At 38.4% G+C, this 23627-nt stretch overlaps 1 protein-coding gene across 2 annotated transcripts in view; it reads right to left on the bottom strand.

Moving 5' to 3' along the window:
• LOC124146472 (homeobox protein six1a-like) overlaps nt 1–23627 on the bottom strand; it is a 78480-nt gene that overhangs the window by 23722 nt on the left and 31131 nt on the right. The window contains exon 3 of one of the 2 annotated variants that reach the window (XM_046516779.2): nt 11353–11394. The exons of the other annotated variant lie outside the window; for it this stretch is intronic. Within the exon in view, the coding sequence (XP_046372735.1) occupies nt 11353–11394 (42 nt within the window). The remainder of the gene's footprint in view (nt 1–11352; nt 11395–23627) is intronic. 2 annotated transcript variants of the gene reach the window in all.

The raw sequence follows: 23627 nt of genomic DNA, 5'->3' as shown, positions 1-23627 counted from the left end.
TTTTAGACCTGAAAGTGTGCAGTGTTTCGGGGACTGTTTTCATCCAGAAATGTTTTGATAAGTTTTGCAAATGTTTGGTAAAATCCAGTTTTCAAGTATATACATTCTTAATGCCGGCAGTTTATGAGTGAGTATGGTTTTACACCGCTTTTAGCAATATTCCAGCAATATCCAGCAATTTAAACAGTATTTCAGTTATGTCACAGCTTAATGTGGGAGGAAATCCCGAAGTGATGTATGTCCTATACGTGTATCGCTTTGGTAAAACCTACGACCATGGGTATGGTGCCAACAAACCAGAAACAAAATCAGTGAGAATCGTGGATTCGAACCCACGATCGTAGGTTTCTGGAACGCACAAGGACGCAACACTTTGCAGGAAATTACAGCGCATTAGACGACCAGGTCACAGGCATGCTGGAAGGGAATATCCTTAAATAAAGAGGAATATGGAATATTTCAGGATCGTTTTCTGTATCCATGGGCGTAATTCAATGTTGATATTCCGTGTCCGGGAAGTGCAAGTAATCTAATGTAAAAGGTCGCAAATGAGGTTGGCCATAATATGGCGGGAGTCCTAACATGCTTCGGGTATACACTTTCACTCATGATAAATACCTTCTCTACCAATAAAGACATTGTATAAGCCAAGGCATGTCCAACATGAATTCGGGTAATGTTAGACAACGTTTAATCAACATTGCACGTGCTAGCAAAGCGCGAATGACAAGCAGAAGCCGTGAAAATTGAGACCACTGACGATGTGGCCGAAATTCAAGATGGCGACCGTTGACAGCGCGGGGCGAACTTTGGGAGGAGCCGGTGTTTGCGCTCTAACCTCAGTCGGTTTTGAAACAGATCTCCCAGAAGAAGCTGTCTGTTCTCGCGTTATCTCACACGCCCCGGGTCTGGGTTTAGTCAAGCTTTCCGCGAGGTTTCATCAAAAGCGATAATCTTGAGGAGCTACCGCCAACAGACGACTGAACAGTAGTTCTGGTGAACTCCCCACGTCGCTAGTGGGGTTATCTGGCATCGGAAAACCGTGTATGGAGATTTGAGCGTTGCTTACACAGGGAACCCTTCAAATGATAACCTGTTTGTGTACAGAGATAAATATATATTGATACTTGCATAATAAATGAAGTTTATATACATATATTAAAATAAATAGCTACAACAGGCCATTTGGACCTCCGTTACATCAACTTATTTGGACCTCCGTTACACCAGGCCATTTAGATCTCAGCTCCAACAAGTCATTTGGACCTCTGTTACACCAGGCCATGGGGACACGAGCCATAACAGGTCATTGGCCCTCAGTGACAACAGGTCAGGGGACCTCCGTTACATCAGGCCATTTGGACCTCCGTTACGTCAAGTAATTTGGACCTCCGTCACATCAGGTCATTTGGATATCAGCTCGAACAAGTTATTTGAACATCTGTAACATCAGGTAATTTGGACTCTCGTTACATAAGGTAATTTGGACCTCCGTTACAAAGGGCCATTTGGACCTCCGTTACATAGGGCCATTTGGACCTCCGTTACATCAGGCCATTTGGACCTCCATTAAATAGGGTCATTTGGACCTCCGTTACATCAGGACATTTAGACCTCCATCACATCAGGACATTTAGACCTCCGTTACATCAGGACATTTGGACCTCTGTTACATCAGGTAATGTGGACATTAGATGCATCAGATCACACAACCCGTCAGTGTCAACAGGTACAACAGGCTATTCGGACCTCAATTTCGTGATGTCTTTTCAACCTCCATCACACCAGTACATTTGTACATCAATGACTTAGAGATTTAAATAAACACACGTATCATATTACGTCCTGAAATCAATGCCATCGTTTTAATCCATCATAGTTAATAAATAAGATATATTGATGACGCTGTTGATCATGAATATTTCAGAAGACCCGCTGAGATCTCAATAATTTAGCGTAAATTTTCATTATTTCATAATACAGGCATTCACAAACACCCCTTCGTGTTGTCTCTAAATATGAACAGCCCGAGTATACTGTTTCTTAGGTGCCATTATAGTCCCGTCAAATACAGACAAATGTAGGGGGGGGGCGGCGACCAGTCACCCTCGACCAGGAGTTAAAGCTTAGATCCTCGTTGCATCAGAGCGTATCGTTTTAGCATTTACTGAATAGCATATTGTATTGGATTTGGATTGTTTACCTTATCACACTGATATTCACTGGTAAAAATATAAAAGTCCCGGATCCTGGCTGGTTTTCAATTATGTGTTGAGGCCAACCCAATTTAGATAGTTGTTCTACAGCAAATTGTTCGTTTTCATTTTGTTGCCACTTCCTTCTTTGTCGGGGAACACAAATAGACGGCGAACTTCGTTACCTTCATTCTCTCAGTATATCATTTAATGTCCTGGTAAGATCAATCAGCTCATATGGACAGTCTCGTACTACGTATATCTTTTCTATGGTAATTCGATTTTACCAGATTATATAACGATCCTAAAGATTAGTTCATAATTCTGTTGCAAGAGGACAAGAGAAACCTACTCTCTGTTTTTATTCTCAGTAATGAAGTATGAATATCTATGAAACATTTTGAAGTGGAGTGACATATGTCAGAGACTTTTATCATCAGCTACTGCTAACTGCCATCTTTTCCGAATAAATATTAAATGTCAACGCTAGAGAGTAACCAGTCTCGATCTTTTGCCGAAACAAATTCCATTGGGCTCAAAAGGCAAAAGAGTGGAAATTATATGAATATTATGAATGAAAAACAAATGTGGGCTTGGTTGTGGACTGATTGTTTTTTACCAACAGGGAAGACTGTTTCGATTCATTGTAAGCCACTAGAAGTCACCCACTGTGTTTGTCAATTGCAGTAGATTTATCAACCCGATAAAAACATAAACGGATATGATTTTCAATACAGTCATGGGACCAGACGCAACAAGATTAATAGTCATAAATTTTAATTTGCGAGAATCCGGGTGTGAATACTTCAAGATAAATGTTTGAAATATTGAATTGCAATACTGATCGACAGTGTGTTATGATCTGTAAATTAAGTTTGAATAACGAAGAGACAAAAGACTTGTAACATTGTTTACTGTCAGTGTGTATGTATAATAAGCACTCATCACATCTCTGACACATCAAAACCACTCAACACTGTGTTTTAGGAGTGGATGAGTATTATTTTACGCCGCTTTGGCAATATATCACCAATATCTAGACAGGAGACACCAGAAATGGGCTTCACACAAGTGGAGAATCCTACCCGACCCTTCGGCATAACGTCCCATCGACTCTTGTTATAGCAACCACATGAATATATCGAGTTTCCCACTGTTCGAGTAAATAGGGTTGTAGATATATAACAATAATGTCTATAAGGATTAGCCTAGTCTGTCGTACAGACCCTGCAACAAATATATCCAAAACAGCCTATGCAAGTCTATAAAAGTGGGCAAGTTTAGATTACTGCAGATTCATGAAAATGAAGAAAATGAGGCTCCTTTTTATAACATTTTATTAAGATACTCTAACAACTGTTTTTTCTGTCAGATATGTTCATTTCAGAGACTAGATGTAGTCTAGGATTCGCCCAATCCATTAAGTTAGTTAACTTCGTTTTGAACGATATAGTGAGTAATTAGAATGATAATTTTTCACCGTATAAAATATGCTGTAAGTTTTGTATCTTACAGGCAGGTAATTGTTTCCCATAAGCTTCAAAACCCTTTTCAATTTTTCACACACATTGATACATCAAGCTGTGCAATAGACCTGTTTGTTAGAACAGAATTGCTAAAATACGCAACTGTGGTTGAAGAGATGACTTTGCGTGTCAGCAGCCTTGGTGGCATGACATTTGTCTTTGTGTCGGAAGATTTATGACCCGCCATTTTTCATTCCCAAATTTTGTCTATTGTCCAATGCCGCGAGATAATGTCTAGAAGCTGTGCTTATATGTTCCCGAAACCCACAACACAAGAGCTCATAAGCTACGTCAAATCTCGTGTCAAACGAGAACTGGCAACAAAGGAGTTATCTCCCCTTGAATAAAAGAAACAATTTTTAACAGGGGATTTTTTTCTCATACATTCTTTCACTGCTTTACGCGAGTTACGGCCTATGTATATTATAATGGCAGGACGTTAATAGGGCGTATATAATGTCGCTCATGCGTGGGTGACGTTTCGGAAAAGTCCGTCCCACGCCATTATATTTTTATCGGCTGATCTACCATGTATTTTGCGTCGAGTTTAATGTTAGGTCTCCTACGCGACGAAAATACGACGTAAATTCCCTTATCGCATTTACGCAAGCGTAACAAATTATGATGCAAGCACGTAGTCGATGGAATTCATTTTAACCAATGACAAAAAAAAAGAAAAAAAAGTTTTATTATTTCAAATATGAAATCAGCTCCGGGGATACACAAAATCCATTAGAGATCTGTACAACCCACTCATGCAAAGTGCCACTGCAAAATAATGTGGGGTACAAAATTAAAATAAAAAAAATCAATTTCTTACTTGACAAAGCCGAGCTGAATATGAATAAGAGAATACCGCTGAGATCAAATTACACTACCTCACCGAGCCGCATTGTATATGAAGACATTGTTCGCAACACGTATCGCCTCGGGAAAAAGGTATGAGTATTCTATGAGCGCTTCAATCACTTCGTTGCGCGCACGGCCTGAGCAGCATGTGTCGCATCCGCCATCTCAATCAATACCACAGCAAGGCGTAGACTCGGATGCTCTGTGCTTGTAACGGTTTGTCAGCAGAGGTTCTATTTAACTCGCTTTACACTTAACTTCATGAGCCCGGGTACTTTTGGTCACTTTTGATCAAGTTTGATATTCCTTTAGGTGTGAAACGTTAATGAATTTGTTTCGCAGCGTTGTAACATATGATTTTATTCGCGCAATAAATAACTGTCCTGTTTTGCGCGTGTACCGATATGACATTTCACTATCTGTTCATTAAGTAAGGAAAATCCGTAAGTCGACCGATCCAGGATACTGGTCTACTAAAAAAGTCGACATATTTTCCTGATTGTGTTATTATGCAAAACTCTTCTTGCGTGTCTCTGTTGTTTAGCCTGGCAGTTGTAACAACAGAGCAACCAAAGACGGAGACGCGTTATAGCAATGATGGAAAAATCCCCCAAAAGACTTCTTTCCTGCATGAAATACCAAAGATAAAATTCAGATTCCGTATATGGTCAGACGTGTCTCTCCCGTAATTACTGCTGTCACCTTGGTATGACAAACTGCTAAAAAGTTCAACAATTCCTGTCTCCACTTTCCAGGAAAACCACATATGTCAGAAAAAGATTGACTATGACAAATATCCTTCCCCTGTGCACCTATCGAAAACATGGGCGCATTATCAACACGATGGAAATTGACAAAAGGCCTGTCATCGTTTTTCGTGGTCTTCAGACCAGAACTGACGATATCTTGGCCAAATGGAGCGAGCCCCAATCAGATAACACAAGAACGATCTATAACCCCGACTGGTGGATAGGCAAGAATCGATAGAATCGAATTAATAACGAAAACACGAAAGATGGGAAGTCCAACTGTTCCGATAACTGCTGGTAATTCAGCGAGAGCTGTGCTCTTCTCTATCCTATCCGTCGTAAATACACGTCAGACTCATCCTAATCGCATGATTACATACAATAATATGGGACCGGAGTCGAGGGTTATTCCTATCTTTCGAGGAATCGGGATTTTTTTCCGACGCCGTCTCACATTGGATTAACCGTTTGCGAGACGAGGACGAGAGACGTGCCAAGCTCGACGGAATGCGGGCATAAAATGGCTTTATTCATCTGCTCAAATATTTATTTTTCTTTGGGAGAAAAACATGCCGAAAAAGAGCTCGTCGGATAAATGAATTAGCGCTCCCCGAAATTGTTTTCAGTAACAATAATCTGGTATTCGTTTTGAAAACATTTCGGAATTGGGCCATTAAATGAAATTATTACAAGCATTATTGGCTAAAGGAGATATCCCCACAACAAACCCATGTAGAAATGTAATGGAATTAATGAATCTATGTTAGCAGTGTTATTTCCCAATGAGAAGTAACGGCAATAACGTCATACGACCGAAAGTGAATATAACCCCATGGGTGTGCTCCCCTTGGTAACAAATCTCGCCTGAAGGTGTCGCTTTCATGCTGGGTGCACCACTCTCGACTGAACAAGCGCCCTTACGCAAGGCATTAGATTACATACGCTACTTACTATATAAGAGTAACTTAATACAATATAAATGTAACTTATTGAAGTTAACAATTATGGTTTATAATAACATATCTGTAACAACATGTATAAACAAGACTAATTCATACTTTTAAAAAACCTAGGAAAATAGATATGGATATATTGATACAGACCTCGATATAAGAATATATTGAAAAAAATATGCTCTATAACTTAATGAACAATCTCCATCCTCCATAAAAAGGGTACAAAATGGCTCCCATGTCAATCATTGATTGACAGATGTATATTTCGTTACACTTATACCTGGGCGGGGAAACGGCACCTGTCAAAATGTCAATTTTACATAACAAATGACTATCATAGCGCCGTTTTGGGGGTATACATTTCCTTCCAGATCCCCCACCCACAGCATGTGCCCCCTGTATTTGTTTTGCCTGCCACAGCCTCTCCCCGTCCGGGAAATAACTAAAAACACATAAAGAGCCTATGTTTCAATCCTCGCTACTCAAAAGGCTGTTCAGTCTTCCGTTAAGTCCTGTGATTTATTGTACGTATATCCCACTCTCCTCCCTGCAAACGAAAAGCTAACTTTTTTTCAATTGCCTTTGACGTAACGAGCCCTAACACGGAATTCTCTCTTCAATTCCTCTGCTGCGTCATTACCTAGCCGATTTTTCATCGCCATTCAAAAGCCTGACATATCCCCCCCAAATGCCATGATATTCGAGCCGGCGGGTTTATAGTTTTACGGTAATCACGCTTTGGCCGAAAGTCATTGTAAAAAATGATAAAAATCTCTTCAATTGTGCTTATTTATCAACTAGTGTAATTTTTGCGAAAGTTATTATCTTGATATACACATAAACGGTCCTGTCAGTTTGGAGTTAATAAACTTCAACGACAGTCGCTAATGATATTTAGAAGCGAGCCTACTCGCTACTCTATGAATAGAACCATGCGATATTAAGTTACCTGAGGTTTAATGTTGTTTTTGACTCCCTCTGTGCCGTGATTATCAGGGCGAGATACGATAATATTGAGCCGACGTTGCTATTGCTAATCATCTATATTTAAAATCCCTATTAACAAAAGCAATGCTGAAACACCCAATTTCCTCTTATACATATGGGTAATATGCAAAGAAAAATACAAGCAATGGAGACGGACAATGGACCGACAATTTTGGATTCGAACCCCCGACCCGGTGCGTGAGTGGACTAACAATGTATTTAAATTACACTTATCATCATGCTATCACTGTTTAATACGTCAGTACCATTCACAGCGAGGAGAAATGTTGGTATCTTAAAATCCGTTTCCTGTTGTGAATGTAACAATTATAGAATTATAAAAAATACTCGTAGTTTAACCGAATCCTATAAATCAATTGTTAAAAACAATCAATGAAATTCCTTTTTCACAAAAATCTTACTAACTTAACATCGAATCACTTTCAGCTGTAAATTTCGTATTCTCTTCAAAGTCTCCGTGAAAAAGACTTTCACATACTTGAATCACTTAGTGGGCGTTTAAGCAACATTCCAACGCAGGAATTCTGAAAACGGTAATTGACTTGAACTGACTCAAAACTTGATAAAATCGCTACTTTAATGAAGCCTTTTCTTTTCTTCACCAAATGCTACAATAGCTGTAACTAAACACTATTTATTTTTAATCACTACAAATGACAAACAAACACATTTTATCAAATTGCAATCAAAACAAAACAAACTGCAGCTAGGCATCAACCGGTCCGGAGTGTTATTTTAAAGGTTCCAGATAAAATCTTTGAGCCAGTTAAAACGAAAATTGCTCTTCATTTAGTACGTCCGATGGTAACGAGGTAAAGCAAACATCTTTAAACTTTGATGTTTTCGTACTGTTTATGTAACTACAAATACTATAGAAAAGCAAATCACCACGAAATCTTGATGCTATCTCCCTATATGCGTACACGCGTTGTGATGCTGTCCTCCTACCACTGATCTTCATGCTATTGTACCTCGGGCCCCTTCACAAGGACCACATGACGGTTATATTTATTTAGAACAACTCCAGGTCGAGAATCTATTCAACCGTCTCATATTTGCCTCGCCCGTCCGTTTGTCATTCTTTCCGTCATCATACCGTTGTACATTACTTGACAATTAAACCACAACACCAAAAGTGATATTAATGACGGACTTGTTTCCTTGATTTTGACATATTACATTTCAAAGTTTTGAAAATCAACACTTATCAAATCTAAAGTCTCTCACTCTGCCCCAACTAGATTTGTAGAACAATGAACATCCAGATCTTGTTTCCTGCTACTTTTCTGCTTGGGAGGACGGGTGCATTTGGTTTGCTATTTAGAGAGGAAAGACTATTTTCCTATCCGCTCATCCGTGATGAATAGAACGTGCTAGCGACACGATATTTGCACCTTAAACGCCAATAAAGACTTTAGAATAGTTTGAATTTGGGGTAGAGTTTTTGACAACATTTAAACAACCCGAAGCTAACAATGAATGCTACTGTTAGAGCGTTACGCCTTGTTTGTGAATCTTCAGTAACCCCAAACAGTCGTTAGGGCTATAGGCTTTACAATGCTTTCAGGATATACTGTTAGTCATACCTCATCAAGCATTCATACATTTCTTTCTTCTATTTCGCATTCAGTATATCTTTTGTTGTTGTAAGAATTGTATATGTCTCGGAGAAAGTTCTTATAATGTTCATTCATTGAATGTAGGAGTACGCGCAAATCAAGTAGATTATCTACAACGTTTCTGTTTAACTGGCCTTGAAACAGAATACACAACTATCTGATAATTCCAGAATATGTCACCGTGATGAAACGAAAACACAAAGATAAAAATTGACTTTTAAAAAACACTCACTGAAAAAGAGGTAATTACATGTCTGCCTAGTTTAAAAAAAGAGAAAATGCCTCCAACACATTTGATTCTGTCTATAACGTTTTGGTAATTAGCACATAGCCATCAACAAATTGCCAATAACAAATAAACCTCTTGTCACCAAATTGTTTAAATCAATGTCTTTAATGGCATACTTTTGAATGCCTGTTGTCGAGTTTGGCAGGCAGTTTGTACCACACACATGCATATTTATTCATTAATGTACAGTAAACTACAGTTATAACGAACACGCTTTAAACGAACTGACGGATATAACGAACTTACTTTTTTGGTCCCGACTATTTGCTGTAGTTATGCTGTATATATGCCTATAACGAGCTACGGTTATAACGAACTAAAATTTCCAGTCCCTTTAAGTTCGTTATAACCGTAGTCTACTGTACTGCAATGCGAGAACAACTGCACTGCAGATAAAAGTTGTTATAGTTTTACAAATGTGCACACAGTTACACTTGATTCAGTCTCATTTATACATTCATTTTAAGTAACTGGTTCTACACAAAAACACGTTGTCTAATCGTTTAAAAATATATAATTACTTGCCCATCTTTATCTAGTATCTGGAATGTTGGTTTAAATGGAACGAAACCTTGTCTGTGACCGCCCTCCTATCCCCTCAACATAATCCGCACTTTCGTTTAAATAATTTAATATACATGCATTTCGATTTTCGTAGTTTTCAAGGTCCAGTTTAAGTTAAGTCATTAATCCCCAAAGTTGACATTTTAACATGACCTGATATTCCTGGTTTCGTTGGATGCATTTGCGAAGTTTATATACTAAACAACTCACCGTGTATCATTTTATTGACATATAAAACCTACACAGAATTCCCAACAGAGAACATGTTACAATGTTTCTCTGAAAGATATCAAAATAGATTCAACAGGCATTTAAAGACGCTTTGGAAATGAAAAATGTACAAAGTAGAAGCTTAGATTACCGATTATAAGTTCAAAGTATAGAATATTACCTATATAAATCTCTTAGGATTTTCAAAAATGAAAATAGACTCGTATCTATGACTCTTAATGGCGAACGTCTTTTTAGGAAATTGATAGCTGTATTTGCTAAAGTGACGAATCGAAAAGGCGATGCTATGGTTTCATGTTTACCCATGTGAATCGATCCGGGCGGAACAATTATGCCTGTGAGATTTAGACCTTCTGAATATTTTACCTGGGAGGTGAGATTTCAACAAGCTAAATATTTGAACACCTGGTCAATTTAGCTCATTTCTGCATCAGTTGTAGAGATGCGTTTCAGATGAATATTGACTTTGACAATTGCGACATGAATTATTAACCACAGAAAACATGTATCCCAATGAAAGGATAATGTGTAAAACAGAAGCGTGCCTGCGATTCCATGACCAGAAGCCAAATAAATGACATCTATTTTCTAGCATCTCTTCAACCCAACTATGCCCAATTAAGATTATTTACACGACAAATGGCATATTATTGTGTCTGGGATTTTAGTATGTAAATCAAACATACCGGTCTCTTTTCGAGATTAAATACATAGAATATCTCATGTGTTAACATGAAAGTAAACAGCAAAACATTATGTCAACGTGTGGTGTATATTAGGAACGTATGTTATTTGAATACAACAACAAACTAAACATGCATTTTCTAGAAAACTAAGTATTGTCAACATGCAAGAGAGGAAAGGGTGAAACGCATTAGGATGCAGAGAGAATCACTATAGAAACTACTTGTGCAGAGGGGGAAAACACAGAAGATGTTCAAGAAAAAAAATCATAATGGTCTTAGATGCAAATCTTGTATTGACTTTATTTTTCCACAAAACTGTATTTATACGATAAATGCATTATTTCATTGAAGACAAGCATATAATAACAAGCATATTACTAAATCACAAGTGTTAGTTTACAATATGATAATGAAATATTCACGATAATTTCGAAATATTTTGTAAAGAACATGATATATGAATTACTTTTGATTTCCTGTCCTTTTCAATCACTAAAATAATTTTAGCATGGTGGTCCACATAAAGCATCTCTTTTATAAATCTTTAACAAAAATAGTAATAAAAAATAGTCTAAAGGGGAAGAGTGCGAGGTAGCTGTGTAGGTGCGGCGGTAGGGTGCATAGACATACATCTACAGGACAACAAACGTGAAACATCTCCTCGGTTACAATCAACTAACCTTCTGCAAATTTATGCATAGATCTCCAACTCTCCAACGTATCTGATGAAAAATAAAAGTTAAAAATGATAAGTAAATATTTCAACATTATAACAAACATGACGACAAATCTATACTTAAAAATAACTATATTCCTGTTACATGTCAATGAGCAGGTGTAGTGTTTGGTGTTTCCACTCACTCACTTATGAATAGTAACTTCTATTATGGATAAGTCCCTTTAGCACTTTGGAATGTACACCATTAATGAATAGGTTTGGCATTATCAGCAGGCTGAAATGACAAAATGTACATCACGAAGCTCATTGCCATTATTGCATATTGGCGTTTCTTTTGTTTATTGTCTCTAATATTCCACCAATATGACGACAGCCTCGGGTCTGAGCAACACAAATCAGTCGTGGCCATAATGGGTAACGTCCAGATTAGCGGGGTCTTAATATCGATGGTTGTAACGGTTGATTACTAAGTGTCCGTTTCAACCTTCAAAATGACATATTTAGTATTATTTTTATACCCTTCGAGTGCCATATGTATTAAGATTTAATCAGTATTGTGTCCAGTCGTGTAAGTATGATATATCACCAAGGTTGGCACGGGTGGCCCAGTGGTCTAAGGCGCCACATTTGTTTGCAGAGTTGCGTCCCCTGGGGACGCCAGAAACCTAAGATAGAATCCCGGTTAGCCCCCATTATGGTTCCAGGTCTGTCAGCACCATACCCATGCTCGTAGGTTTCACCAAAATGGTAAACGTCTGAGATCTGCATCACTTCGGGGTTTCCTCCCAAATTAAACTGACACGCCGTGATATAACTGGAATACAGTTCAAAGCGGCGTTAAACCCATTTCACTCACTTACTCACACCCAATGACATCACCAACAGCTCAGGTTCAACTTGCAGTGAACAAAAAGCGTAATCTCAGCTATCAGCCCAGCTGTTGCATGTTGCCAATACTTTGTCGTTCGCATTATAATTATAATGAATTATTAAGTATGCTGTACCTCATTTTAAATGAACATGTCTCAGCCACACTAATGTCCAAACCTATACAATGAATTCTATTACCTTACATTCTAATACCTTATTTACACGCTCACGTGAGACCCCAGTGCCAATCGAGTACCCGCAGCACCAATAGGCAAATACATGTCAAACAGTTTCTTTGTAATACTACCCACCGTCACGCTATAGGGCGTGGCACTACACGAAAAGCTTAAGTGTAAACCAGGTATATAGAACTACATGATTAACGCTAAACGAGCTTATAAATGAAATTGGACGTTTTGCTTCTCGATCATGAAAAGGTTTAGCTCTTCCGGCGAGTTCCAGTACGAGAAATACTAAATGTCCTTAGACTGTTCGTTTGAAGTCATATCAAATACATTTAAAACCAGGGAAATGCCTTAATTCACTTATGCATATCAAACAATCCTTCATCTTGCACGTGCAAAACGTGACACTATTATCCACGCACTAATCAATACGAAAGTTGTTGCCATCGATAACACAGGGCTCTCACTTTCTAATCAAGAATATCTATCTTATCCACTGCCACGCTTTGTACATAGCAGCTTTATCTTACATTGATCGTTGATAAATGTCAGGGCGGGGAAACAATATACCTCTCCGCTTTCAGCAACAAAAGCCTGGAGTAGCGTTGGGTCAAATAACATGACGTCGCTCTGTTTATCTAACGCTAATCAACGTCAGTGACGTTTAACACAGTCGCCGACGTTACGTCGTTGAGCCTCTTACATCGTAGTCAAAATAACCCGTAACCGACACCCTCCCCTAAGAACGAACCGAATTAATGAAGACGATGTCAGATAGTTTATAATTAAGACGATGGCAGCGTTAGTTGAAACTCAGCGTCAGGCAATCTGAAATTGATCCTGTAGTATAAATGCCGGCTATAGTTGGATATCTCGCTATGGTGTTTGTACGTATGTTTTTCTTGGAATTGATACGATGAAGCTATTCCGAAAGAAGTCAAATTCATTTCCCAAATGAAGGTATGAGTTGCCTATTCTAATTGATCCAACCCCCACAGGAGCAGAATCGGGACTAGAAATGCTATCGCACTAAGTCTGGCTTCCGAAACCCTCTTGGCATTACGTCTACTAAATAAACGAAGGGCAATGCTTCTCTGGATTTGTGCTCGGGTAACAATACACGTTGTGTTTCGCTTGTCGAGATGCCGTGGACACCCGAGACAGGACTAGCGTTGGTCAAATTTGAATTTCCAATTATCAATGACCGGTCTAAGACAGAGTGACATCGTTTTAAGTAAACAGCCAAGGTGTCAATTTCAACTTCATGAGTTTCAAGTTTGATTGGGAGCGTCTGGGAGGGAAACAGGAGCCATGTTAGAGGGAAGATATCGACAAGGGGAGGAATTGGGAGGTTGTGGTTGTGTTGGAGGGGGGTGGGGTCTGGTGCATGTGTTGGGAGGAGGTTGTGGTTGTGTTGTGTTGCATGTGTTGGGGCGTGGTTTGGTTTGAGAAATTCAAAAAAAGCATTCTGTAACACACCTGTTGGAGCAAATTGATATACATGAAAGACTGAGAATACTTTGTGATTAGAATCATCATGATGCCACGTCCTAGGCAGCATAACCCTGGGCATAATCCTACAGTGACAGCAATAGACATAATCCTACAGAGACAGCAATAGACATAATCCTACAGAGACAGCAATAGACATAATCCTACTGAGACAGCAATAGACATAATCCTTCACAGACAGCAATAGACATAATCCTTCACAGACAACGGTGGACATAATCCTCCATACAGCAATAGACATAATCCTCCATACAGTAACAGACATAATCCTACAGACAGAAATAGACATAGTCCTACACTGACAGAGATGGACATAATCCTACACAGACAGATGGACATAATGCTACACAGACAGCAATAGACATAATCCTACACAGACAACGATGGACATACTTCAAACAGACAGTGATGGTCATAATCTTACGCAAACATGCATATTTAACACTCACATACACACAGAGAGAGACACAGACACAGACACACACACAGACACAGGCAGAGAAACATACACAGAGACACACACACACACATACACACACACACGCACACACACAGAGCAAACATCTGCAACATTCCATTACTTCTCTACTTCACGATGTTTTTTTACGCCTTCGCTGATCCTTGGTCGTCGCGTGAATAAATGTCAAAGTCTATGGGTACAGGTCACGTGGCTTCATCATTTACATTGAAATGTTTTTTCTCTCCGTTTTTTGTGTTGCCTGTTTTTAACTTGGTGTGTATTTCACTCGTAGAAAGCAGGAACCCGCCAAAGATTAATGGTGTGTTAATTAGTTTAACATCCCACTGATATACACAATACTACAGTATTCCTAGTGTTTTTGACGGTTGGCGATGCGTTAATGAGATCCCCAGAACTCTCAGAAAGGATGACACCGTCTTGGGAAAAGATTACTCTTGTTTGTTGAGATCGGTGTATGTACTTGGTCCGCACATCTTGTGTACATTTCATGAAATCGGACCCCATAATTTGAAAATGTATTCTTCATGGTCAATTGAGGTTGTCAATTTCAACTTTGGTGCCAACATATGCCCTACACCATTCCAAAATGTGTACATTTCAGTTATGAAGTAGATATGTAGATAGTGAAACTGTTGATTTCAGTTGTCGATTTCACCGCCGCAGTTTACAAGCGTCGTTAAAATTAATCAATGTACACTCGTATATAAGCAATAAACAAATGTTTTAAAACTCTTAAACGAAGAATCGTGTTAATTACACAAAGAGTCATAAACGTGTCTTGAGATAGATTTCAGAAATATCTTGACATCAATTTCAATGGTGAAGTCAAGAATCCCTACCTGTAACATGTGCTTATCGCAAGCTAGGTGTTATAAATGGCAGAAGAGTTCACCTCTGCGCATGTCAGACAGTGCATTAACATTGATGTTAAATGTCACTTTCTAACGCCCCATCACTACCATCACATCCAGCAGCATCACTCTCATCATTCACCTCCGCGAAGTGTATTTTAAACTGTTTTTTAAATGGCTTGATCCAGCAAGAACTGTAAGTAGGTCAACTCCCAATGGAAATCATATAGGAATTATCCACATTAAGGTTACATTACTTTCTATATTACGGAATCTATACCAAAACTCAACATCGACACCTATCTAAATCCCTAAATCAAAACCTACAAGATATCAAATTTGATAGTCAAACCGGAAGTGCAAAAATATTTCCTAGAATTATAAACTTGTGGCATGCTTGCTGTTATCAATGTCGCATAAACAACGCCCTAGAGTTAATTACCGTTATAACGCTGATGGGGGTCATGTTGGTGTGCGACGTCGTTAACAACCAAGCCCCACCATGTTCGTTAATCCCGCGAGATGAGACAGGGTTAATAACATCTCATAGTATTAGTTTCCTATCAGGGGTATCACTGTAAAGACAGGACCTGGATTTATAAAGAAGAGGGGACTCTTAATAAGAAAGACAATCAGTTATTAGCATGTAAAAATGCTTTGCACGATCGAAAGTCATTTTTCTTGAGGGTTTTGCTCAATAATTATTTCATGTACTAAATATGATCCGATGTCCTATTATTTCCTGTTAAAATATCCTAAGTGTGTTTTTGAAATATTTCGTTTGGACATATATGATTTATGGGATAACTTTGAATGTGACTGTGTCAGTATAGTACCGTTTCCTTCGTCGTGAGTATATTATATACACCACAGTCACATCTGTAAACGTAGACTTGCGCAAGTCTCAATGGAATAATTCCTAAATTATATAAATAATAGGAATAAGGTATCCCTAAAAAGACTGCATGCTTATCTAGACTTGCCTATCATAGGGATAAAAGTACTTTACATCCATGGGTTTATCATTCAGTACAGCCTTGGAGCAAGTTTCTGGAAATGGTGAGTCAACAATATTGAAATCGACTTGTCTCCCCGACAAAACTACTGTCAGATAAACCATACAAATATAGTAAAATAAACGACTCAAAATGAAATTAAACACCCCTTTTCTACGTACGAACATAAAAAGTTATAATTCCCCCTAACTAAAATAATTTTGATGATGACGACGTCTATCAATTTGAGAAATATGCCAAAAATGAGAATGAAAAACCCCAAGTGGCTTTAACATTATTATTGTTTCCAAAAGTGGCATCGGTAAATCACTATAAGTTAAGTTTTAACCAAGCGATTTATTACATAGAAGGAATTCACTTGAACGCTGTGTTCCAAGCATAGGGCTTCAATGTGCCATAAATCCAGTGAGATAAATAGGTAACGATCACCCTTGCTTCCCCTGCCGGCTTGACAGGAACACTACACCCCGTGAGCGGTTTTCCTTCTGCTGAGAGTGTTTTTAAAGCTTTGTCAAGAATGCAACGAGGGAGTTGTTTTTCACATGGGACGTACCTGCAGCCTCCGAGAGCGCTATGTCAATTTCAAATAAACACTGTTGTCAATTTCGGCGTTACGCATTTTACATCTTGAAAGTTATTTGCAAAAATTAGAATTTCATTTAAATTGGAAATTACAGCGAGTGAGTCATGAAATGTTTAACGTAATTGATTTAGCAAACATTTCTCGCAAGCAATGTAAGGTATGGTATGGCACAACTGAATCTTCATCAATTGCCTTAAGTTTAATAAAAGTAGGGGTATACAAGTATGGAAGCTTTATATGGACAAAATATGAAAATAATATTAGCTAAGATATATTTTTCAAAAATGATGAATCTTGGTTTTTTTTACCGTTTTGTGAAGTTTAAAATGGATTCTGAACATTCTTTTCTTCTCGTGTTTGTTGAATTAGTAAGGGGGTATTTAGAATAAACATGCTTTAGTGGTTCAAAGAATTACTTATAGACAATTATATGAATGAATGAACATGAACATTTGACCTTTCGCTTGAAATCATCAAATATGCACATTCTAGGCACCGTGGTGCCGCTTACCGATGTTTTCCGTAGACGTGTTACATATTTCAACACCGCCCTCGCGGACAGCACGAACTAAAGTCACGAACATACTTGAGCACAAAAGGTGTACAGAGGAAACGCTGTCATTATAATGCAAAATTAACGCTAAAAGAATATTTGTTTTGTAAATACAGCAAAAATAAAAGTCAAACATTGAATAGACATGCTTGTTAGTGTTCATACAGTGGGCCATGTTTTAGTAATGCGTGACATGTCCCAAAGTCAAATTACAGATATACTGATATTACGAAGCATAGATAACTAAAAGTAAAATACTGATGTTTTCATATTGTTGCGAGACAATGATAACAAGGGAGCGTCACACACATGACAAAGAAATAACCAGATACAAATCGCAGCTTGTCATAACGACTACAGTGGTCACTCGAACTCGTGTTTGTAATCTATCGTTGTCTTGCGAAAACGCGAACATGGCGACAAATATGATTGAGAGCTTATTCCGGAATCCAATTTCGAAATTGAAATGATAATAGGGAAACAATAGGCATGATTGCCTCGCATGAGTATCAAGTGTCGGATAAAAAAATACTCTTGATAACCCCTGTGTACGAAATATGATGAAAAAGATTAAAGTGTCATATGATAGCAACAACATGCGGACACACATCCTTATCAAATTCCCCATCAGAGTCCCATGTAAACGCTCTCATCGTCAGATTACTAGATTATCGGATTAGCAAAAGGGGAACTATGGACCAAATCCCTTAGTATATCCGTGTCAAAACTAGTTCGATGAGGATATATGTTTTAAAAGGAAGTTTGTGTCAATATGGCGGCCTTGAAATACGAGATTCAAAATGGCGGCGTTTTGACGTCTGCTCGTTTTTTGGAAAAAGTTTGTAAAATAAATAGATTTTCTTTTTTCCTGACACTGATTGACAAATAATAACACATTATTTTCAATTTAGACGGTGGTTTAGCAAATTGAATGCAAAACCAGATGTCTGTACCACAAGACCGGGGCATTCGGCTATAACAAGGACCGAAATATTTGCCTATTTTCACATACTTGGGAAACGGAGAAAATGGCTTTAGCATCCTTTGGTTGATGCTACATTAAACAGCTCATTAATGAGACATCCTTCCTGTCGGATGGCCGTTTGTATGCGTGGGCCATATTTCGAAATTCGCGAGTCATAACGATAATTGTTATAAATCTATTGACTGTATGGGTTCTGTCTGCAGCGAATAGCGAACCTAGCATTAATAGCCAATCAAATGCGTTTTGTTAATAAGGCTCATAGCGAGATGGATGACATTTTAACTGGTAACAGCGACCAAACACTTTCGATAATCACGTTATGACGTTATGACCATTAACTTATACCGGCAATTAAGAACAATATGGTAAGAAATAACTTTAAAAGGTTATATTAAACTTTTAGGCGTCTGTTGTACTTGCATGCATGCTGTTTTTCACAAACAGATCACACAGGACATTGAGTGTTTTCCGTTTCATTTCCTGGATGTCGATTTCATTCCATGAGCCATGGCACATGCTGTTTGAATCTGTTGTCGGTCATTAATTGCATACTAGAATGAGACACATTGCATAAGAAATGTGTTCATTGCTGCCAAGGATGAGTAGTAAGTTGGAAACAAAAACGTTCCAAATTAGCTTTCTTCCTGAGAAAGTTGATCGGCATGATTGAATGGAAAGGCCCAACGATAACTGTTCCATCGCATTATCAGGTTAAAGAAAAACATGGCAGTTCTAACACACCCAAAAACTATCTCGACTGGGAAAACCATTATCCGCGTCTACAGAGCTGAAATAATAACGCTACAGATAAACGGTTTCGATGACTTGGCCAGAACAGTGACCGTTAGACAGTCCATGCTCATCGACAACAATTGTCTCCCTTTGAGGTTAATAATAACGTCAGTTGCATCAGCACATTTTTCAAGTTGTGACTGTCCGCAAAGGCGTCAACCCCAATATTACCATTCTACCCCCATCTAATATTTCCAACACGCTTGAGATGGCTAAGGCTGCAGCCATGTTTTTCCGACAAAGCAATGTGCTGGACACGTGTTCTGGGCCCAAAAACGTAAACTTTCAACATAAATATTGGGACTATTTGCTTGTCGGCTCTAGAGATACTAAGCGTATATCTTTCCGGCTCCACGTGTGAACGTGAAATAACACGAAAGGCGACGAGGTTTTGGGAACATTTGTCAAGTTTGCAAGCTTTGATGTTCTCTGAGAATAATTTACCTTGAAGCTTAATGTTCGTGAAAAGCTTAACTATTTACTGAAATGCTTGTAAATAAATGCAAGGCAATACGACACACGTGTTTCGGGCTTGGCGTAAGTCTTGTCATTTGTGCAAATGGATTGACGAGGGCTCTGGCAGTTGTATAACAGAACAGTTATTGCGGCTGTACAAACTGTCGGAACAGAACAGCGCAGAGCTACAGTGGGTCGGGAAGAAACAGTGATCAGAGTGAAGAAAACTTTTGCTCCAAACGCAGACATCAGGACAGTTTTTAAAACCCCAGGATGACTCTAGCTAGGGTTCGATCATAGCTTCGGGAAAACCAATAAAAAAACGAACTACTGTGCGATAAATAGGTGAAAACAAATATTTCTCAGATGAATGTGATGAAAGATTTAGGAAGAGGTGAACGGAGAATAGACTGCTTCAAACAGATTGATGATGACAGGGTTCAAAGTGATGACACTGACCTATCCATTTGTCGGTACCAGAGTAACTCTCAGTATCAAATGCATATATATATATATATATATATATATATATATATATATGTGTGTGTGTGTGTGTGTGTGTGTGTGTGTGTGTGTGTTTTACTCACCATATGTAAAAGTGATATTAATGACCCTTGAATTTTTAGGAATAGCTTGTTTATTTTTTGTTTGTAACATTTGACACACCAACAAAATATATTTCTTCGCTCCTTCTTAGTTCCGTGGTTATAAAAAAGAACAAACCAATAAATAAGACTTAATGAAATCAGAAAGGGGAAGTAACCAGTGTGCTCATTTTTCTTGTTTCTGATTGGCAGGTGAAAAACCAAGCCTTCAGCGTCTCTCCTATATTCAAAGTTCAACACTCTCAATACAATCCAGGTTCAAAGTACAGTTTGACTAAATCTCTGCAATTGGGTTAATCTCTGACTATTAAAAGACAATCATGAATATTCAGACCACCATAACCCAAGATGGCGCCCTCAATACAGACAAGTTTTGGATCCTATAGTTAGAGTCATGAGCATTAGCCAATGATTGTAGCGGATTAAAACTGACCACCGGTCACTTATGGTTGGACAAAAGACATGTGGAAACAACCTGTTGTTTGCTAAAGTGTTTAAATGCTTTTACAACCGACTTTTATAGGTGGAGTCCTTTCAAAGCTCTGTCTATTTAACGTGACCCTTGATGACCCGCAATTATACCAATATCGAATAAACCCAATGTAGCATCTTGTCCAATTTTATCACAAATAAAATCGTGTGAATATTGCTCTGTTTCGCTATAATGTATAGCTCTTCCCAACCAACACAATAGACATGATATTATCAGATATTTTTATGATAAAATAAAAATATCAAATTTACAAAGAACAAATCTTTGATCGTGCCATATTTAAAAAATCACAAAGTAATCACTTTCTTCCTAAAGTTAAAAGCATTTTATTTAATGTTTCAACTGATTTATAACAAAAATATTCAAAAGTTCAACATTATCATGAATCGAAAAGAAACCATGTCAATTAAAAAAGAATATTTTTTTTACACAACACAAATACTTGAAATATGCCTGATGTTTCGTTTTAAACCAAAAAAAACCCCCCAAAACAAACGCATAGTTTTTCTACAAGAAATAATCATAGTAATCCAAAAGCGATTAATTTTATACAATACGCACAATCAATCTCATTGTACCCTGTTTCCACAATACATTGCAAAAGGGGGAGTACTGGAGCCACACCTGCTACGTCAAGGGGGATACTATTACCAGCGTACGTTCAACCTTGAATTCACATCGATCTTGGAAACCGATGAGCAGGGCACAGTAAATAAATTTATGACCTGATTCTGTGCAAGAATGATTCATTAAGTGTCACGAACGATGTAAATGTGTATCGACACTGCCCGTTTTATTGTAGGTTGTGGCGACTTTGATCGCCTTTTTATCTTATCCTCGTTTGTTATGGATCTGATAGTATTTTAAATATATATTTTTTAAAATCACGAAGTGTATTTATGCTTGAGAAAATACGTGTTTGATATATCTGCATTTGTCGAGAACATGTACTCTTTCTGAATATAGTGTTGATTCATGTTATAATATGAATATGTATATTTGATCATCGCAGCTATAAAACGAAAGAAGTCAACCAACGTTATGAATCAGTTTAAAAAAAAACCCACCTCACCAAATTCATAATTCCGTTTACCTTTACCCAAATTAATAATTTACCTCCCTCAAATTTCATGTTTTTTTCTTATAAGGATCTATCCAGGCTATCTATGTACGTTATAGTCTATATTCACAACCATAGTTATCGAACAAGAACCTTAAATTCGTTTATAATAACGTATCAAATCAATGTACGTGTGATACAATGCAATAACATGTGCTTGCCATCATTCTACAATCTGGTCGTATGTTACATTTACAGACTTAGGTCACTATCACACCAAATAAACCAGTCCTGGTAGCCTATCGTCTAGCCTCAGGTGTGTTAACAAGACCATCACGGTCTCGAAGAAGTGGAACATCAAAGATCAAAACCTCATCAATTTGTTTATGGTGTAACTGAACCCCATTTTGCAAAAAAACTCCACAGTAGGTTTGTACAGCAAGGAACAGGAGAATCTTTCTTGTAGGTAAATCAGAAATCTATAAAGAACAAGGCGGTCTGGTGACTCCAGAATGCAACATTTCTCTGTTCTTACAAGCCTATCGTAACTAAAGATGGCGACCAGGGATTTTTTAATGCACGCTTGATCTTCAAGACTTTTGAAATCATCTCAAGTGTCCAACATCCTCGTTTTCTGGGCAAAAAGCTTAAAGTTGTGTTCGCTTGATCTCTACTGTAGACTCGTCTTCTACTTCCCTAACCTTTACAAACCACAATTGCTTTAAATTGTCAGAGATCTCAGAAGCAGACGACAGGTTTATGCGAGAGCACTGGCCCTTGCTAGCCTGTCGTCTGCTAGGAGGACAATGACGTCTGCCGGACGGAGAACGCGGGAATACGCAGCCATTGTTCAAAAGTTCTGGTAGATTGGAAACTGTAACCCTTCATTTAACATATAACAACTCCCTCCTCCGGTTTCTTCGCGCCCTGAACACAAAAAACGAAATTCGAACCCATATGTAGGGAAGCTAACTATGTCATTTACCCCGATGTCAACGTTGATGGGCGTCATGCGAAACCGTGACGTTTTCTCTCTAATGAAGGTGGTCTGAACTGGCTCATTGTTCTAGACATAATTGAAATGGGTCAAAAATTGTGTGGTCGACAGGAGCTGTAGAGTAGCCGTCTTGCCCATGTCAGGCATGGTGTCAGGAAATTCTACACTATAATTAAGACCCATCACCCTTACCAGTCCTGATCTCGGCAATGATCACCTTAAAACCTTCCACCTCAAAATGTGTGGTCCAGGGATATAGGATCCTTGTGATTTATGACCAGATAGACAGATCCTTAAAGAAGGTGATTTTATAAAATTGGCTCATTTCCCGGGCGTATCCTCTGTAAATGGGCCTGCCGTAACATGGATGTGGAGCGGACAGGTTACGAAGACACTGTAAGCCCAAATAATTGGATGTTATCAACCTGCCAAGATAGGTACCCGATTGGCCCCTGCTATAAGGTCTAATTAACCTCCAGCTACCCTGGATTCCAAATATTGAACCCTCGGGGTAAAAACAACAGTTATCCAAATACTAAAAGGAGGAAGGGCGCTTGTTTGTTACTGTGTCACAGCCTCATAATGATTGGCGTTCTTCGCAAGAAAATAACACATTTAACGTGTCCTCCGGCCCATAATTGACCCCTGGTCAGCCAAAGAATGACCATCACTCATCCGTCTATTAACATACAATAGAAATGTTTGTATCCTCACATCATCGAGTCGTGGCCGTACCTCTTTTGGCTCGATCGAAGACCAATATCCCATGGCAGTTTTCAGCGTAACAGACCTTTATCAGATAGCCAAAAGAACCATGCAATTTCACTACGGTATATA

This window comes from Haliotis rufescens, unplaced genomic scaffold, assembly GCF_023055435.1.
Source record: "Haliotis rufescens isolate VD_foot unplaced genomic scaffold, xgHalRufe1.0.p SCAF_3, whole genome shotgun sequence".
Lineage (NCBI taxonomy): Eukaryota > Metazoa > Mollusca > Gastropoda > Lepetellida > Haliotidae > Haliotis > Haliotis rufescens.
This window is presented reverse-complemented; position numbering and strand designations above follow the sequence as displayed.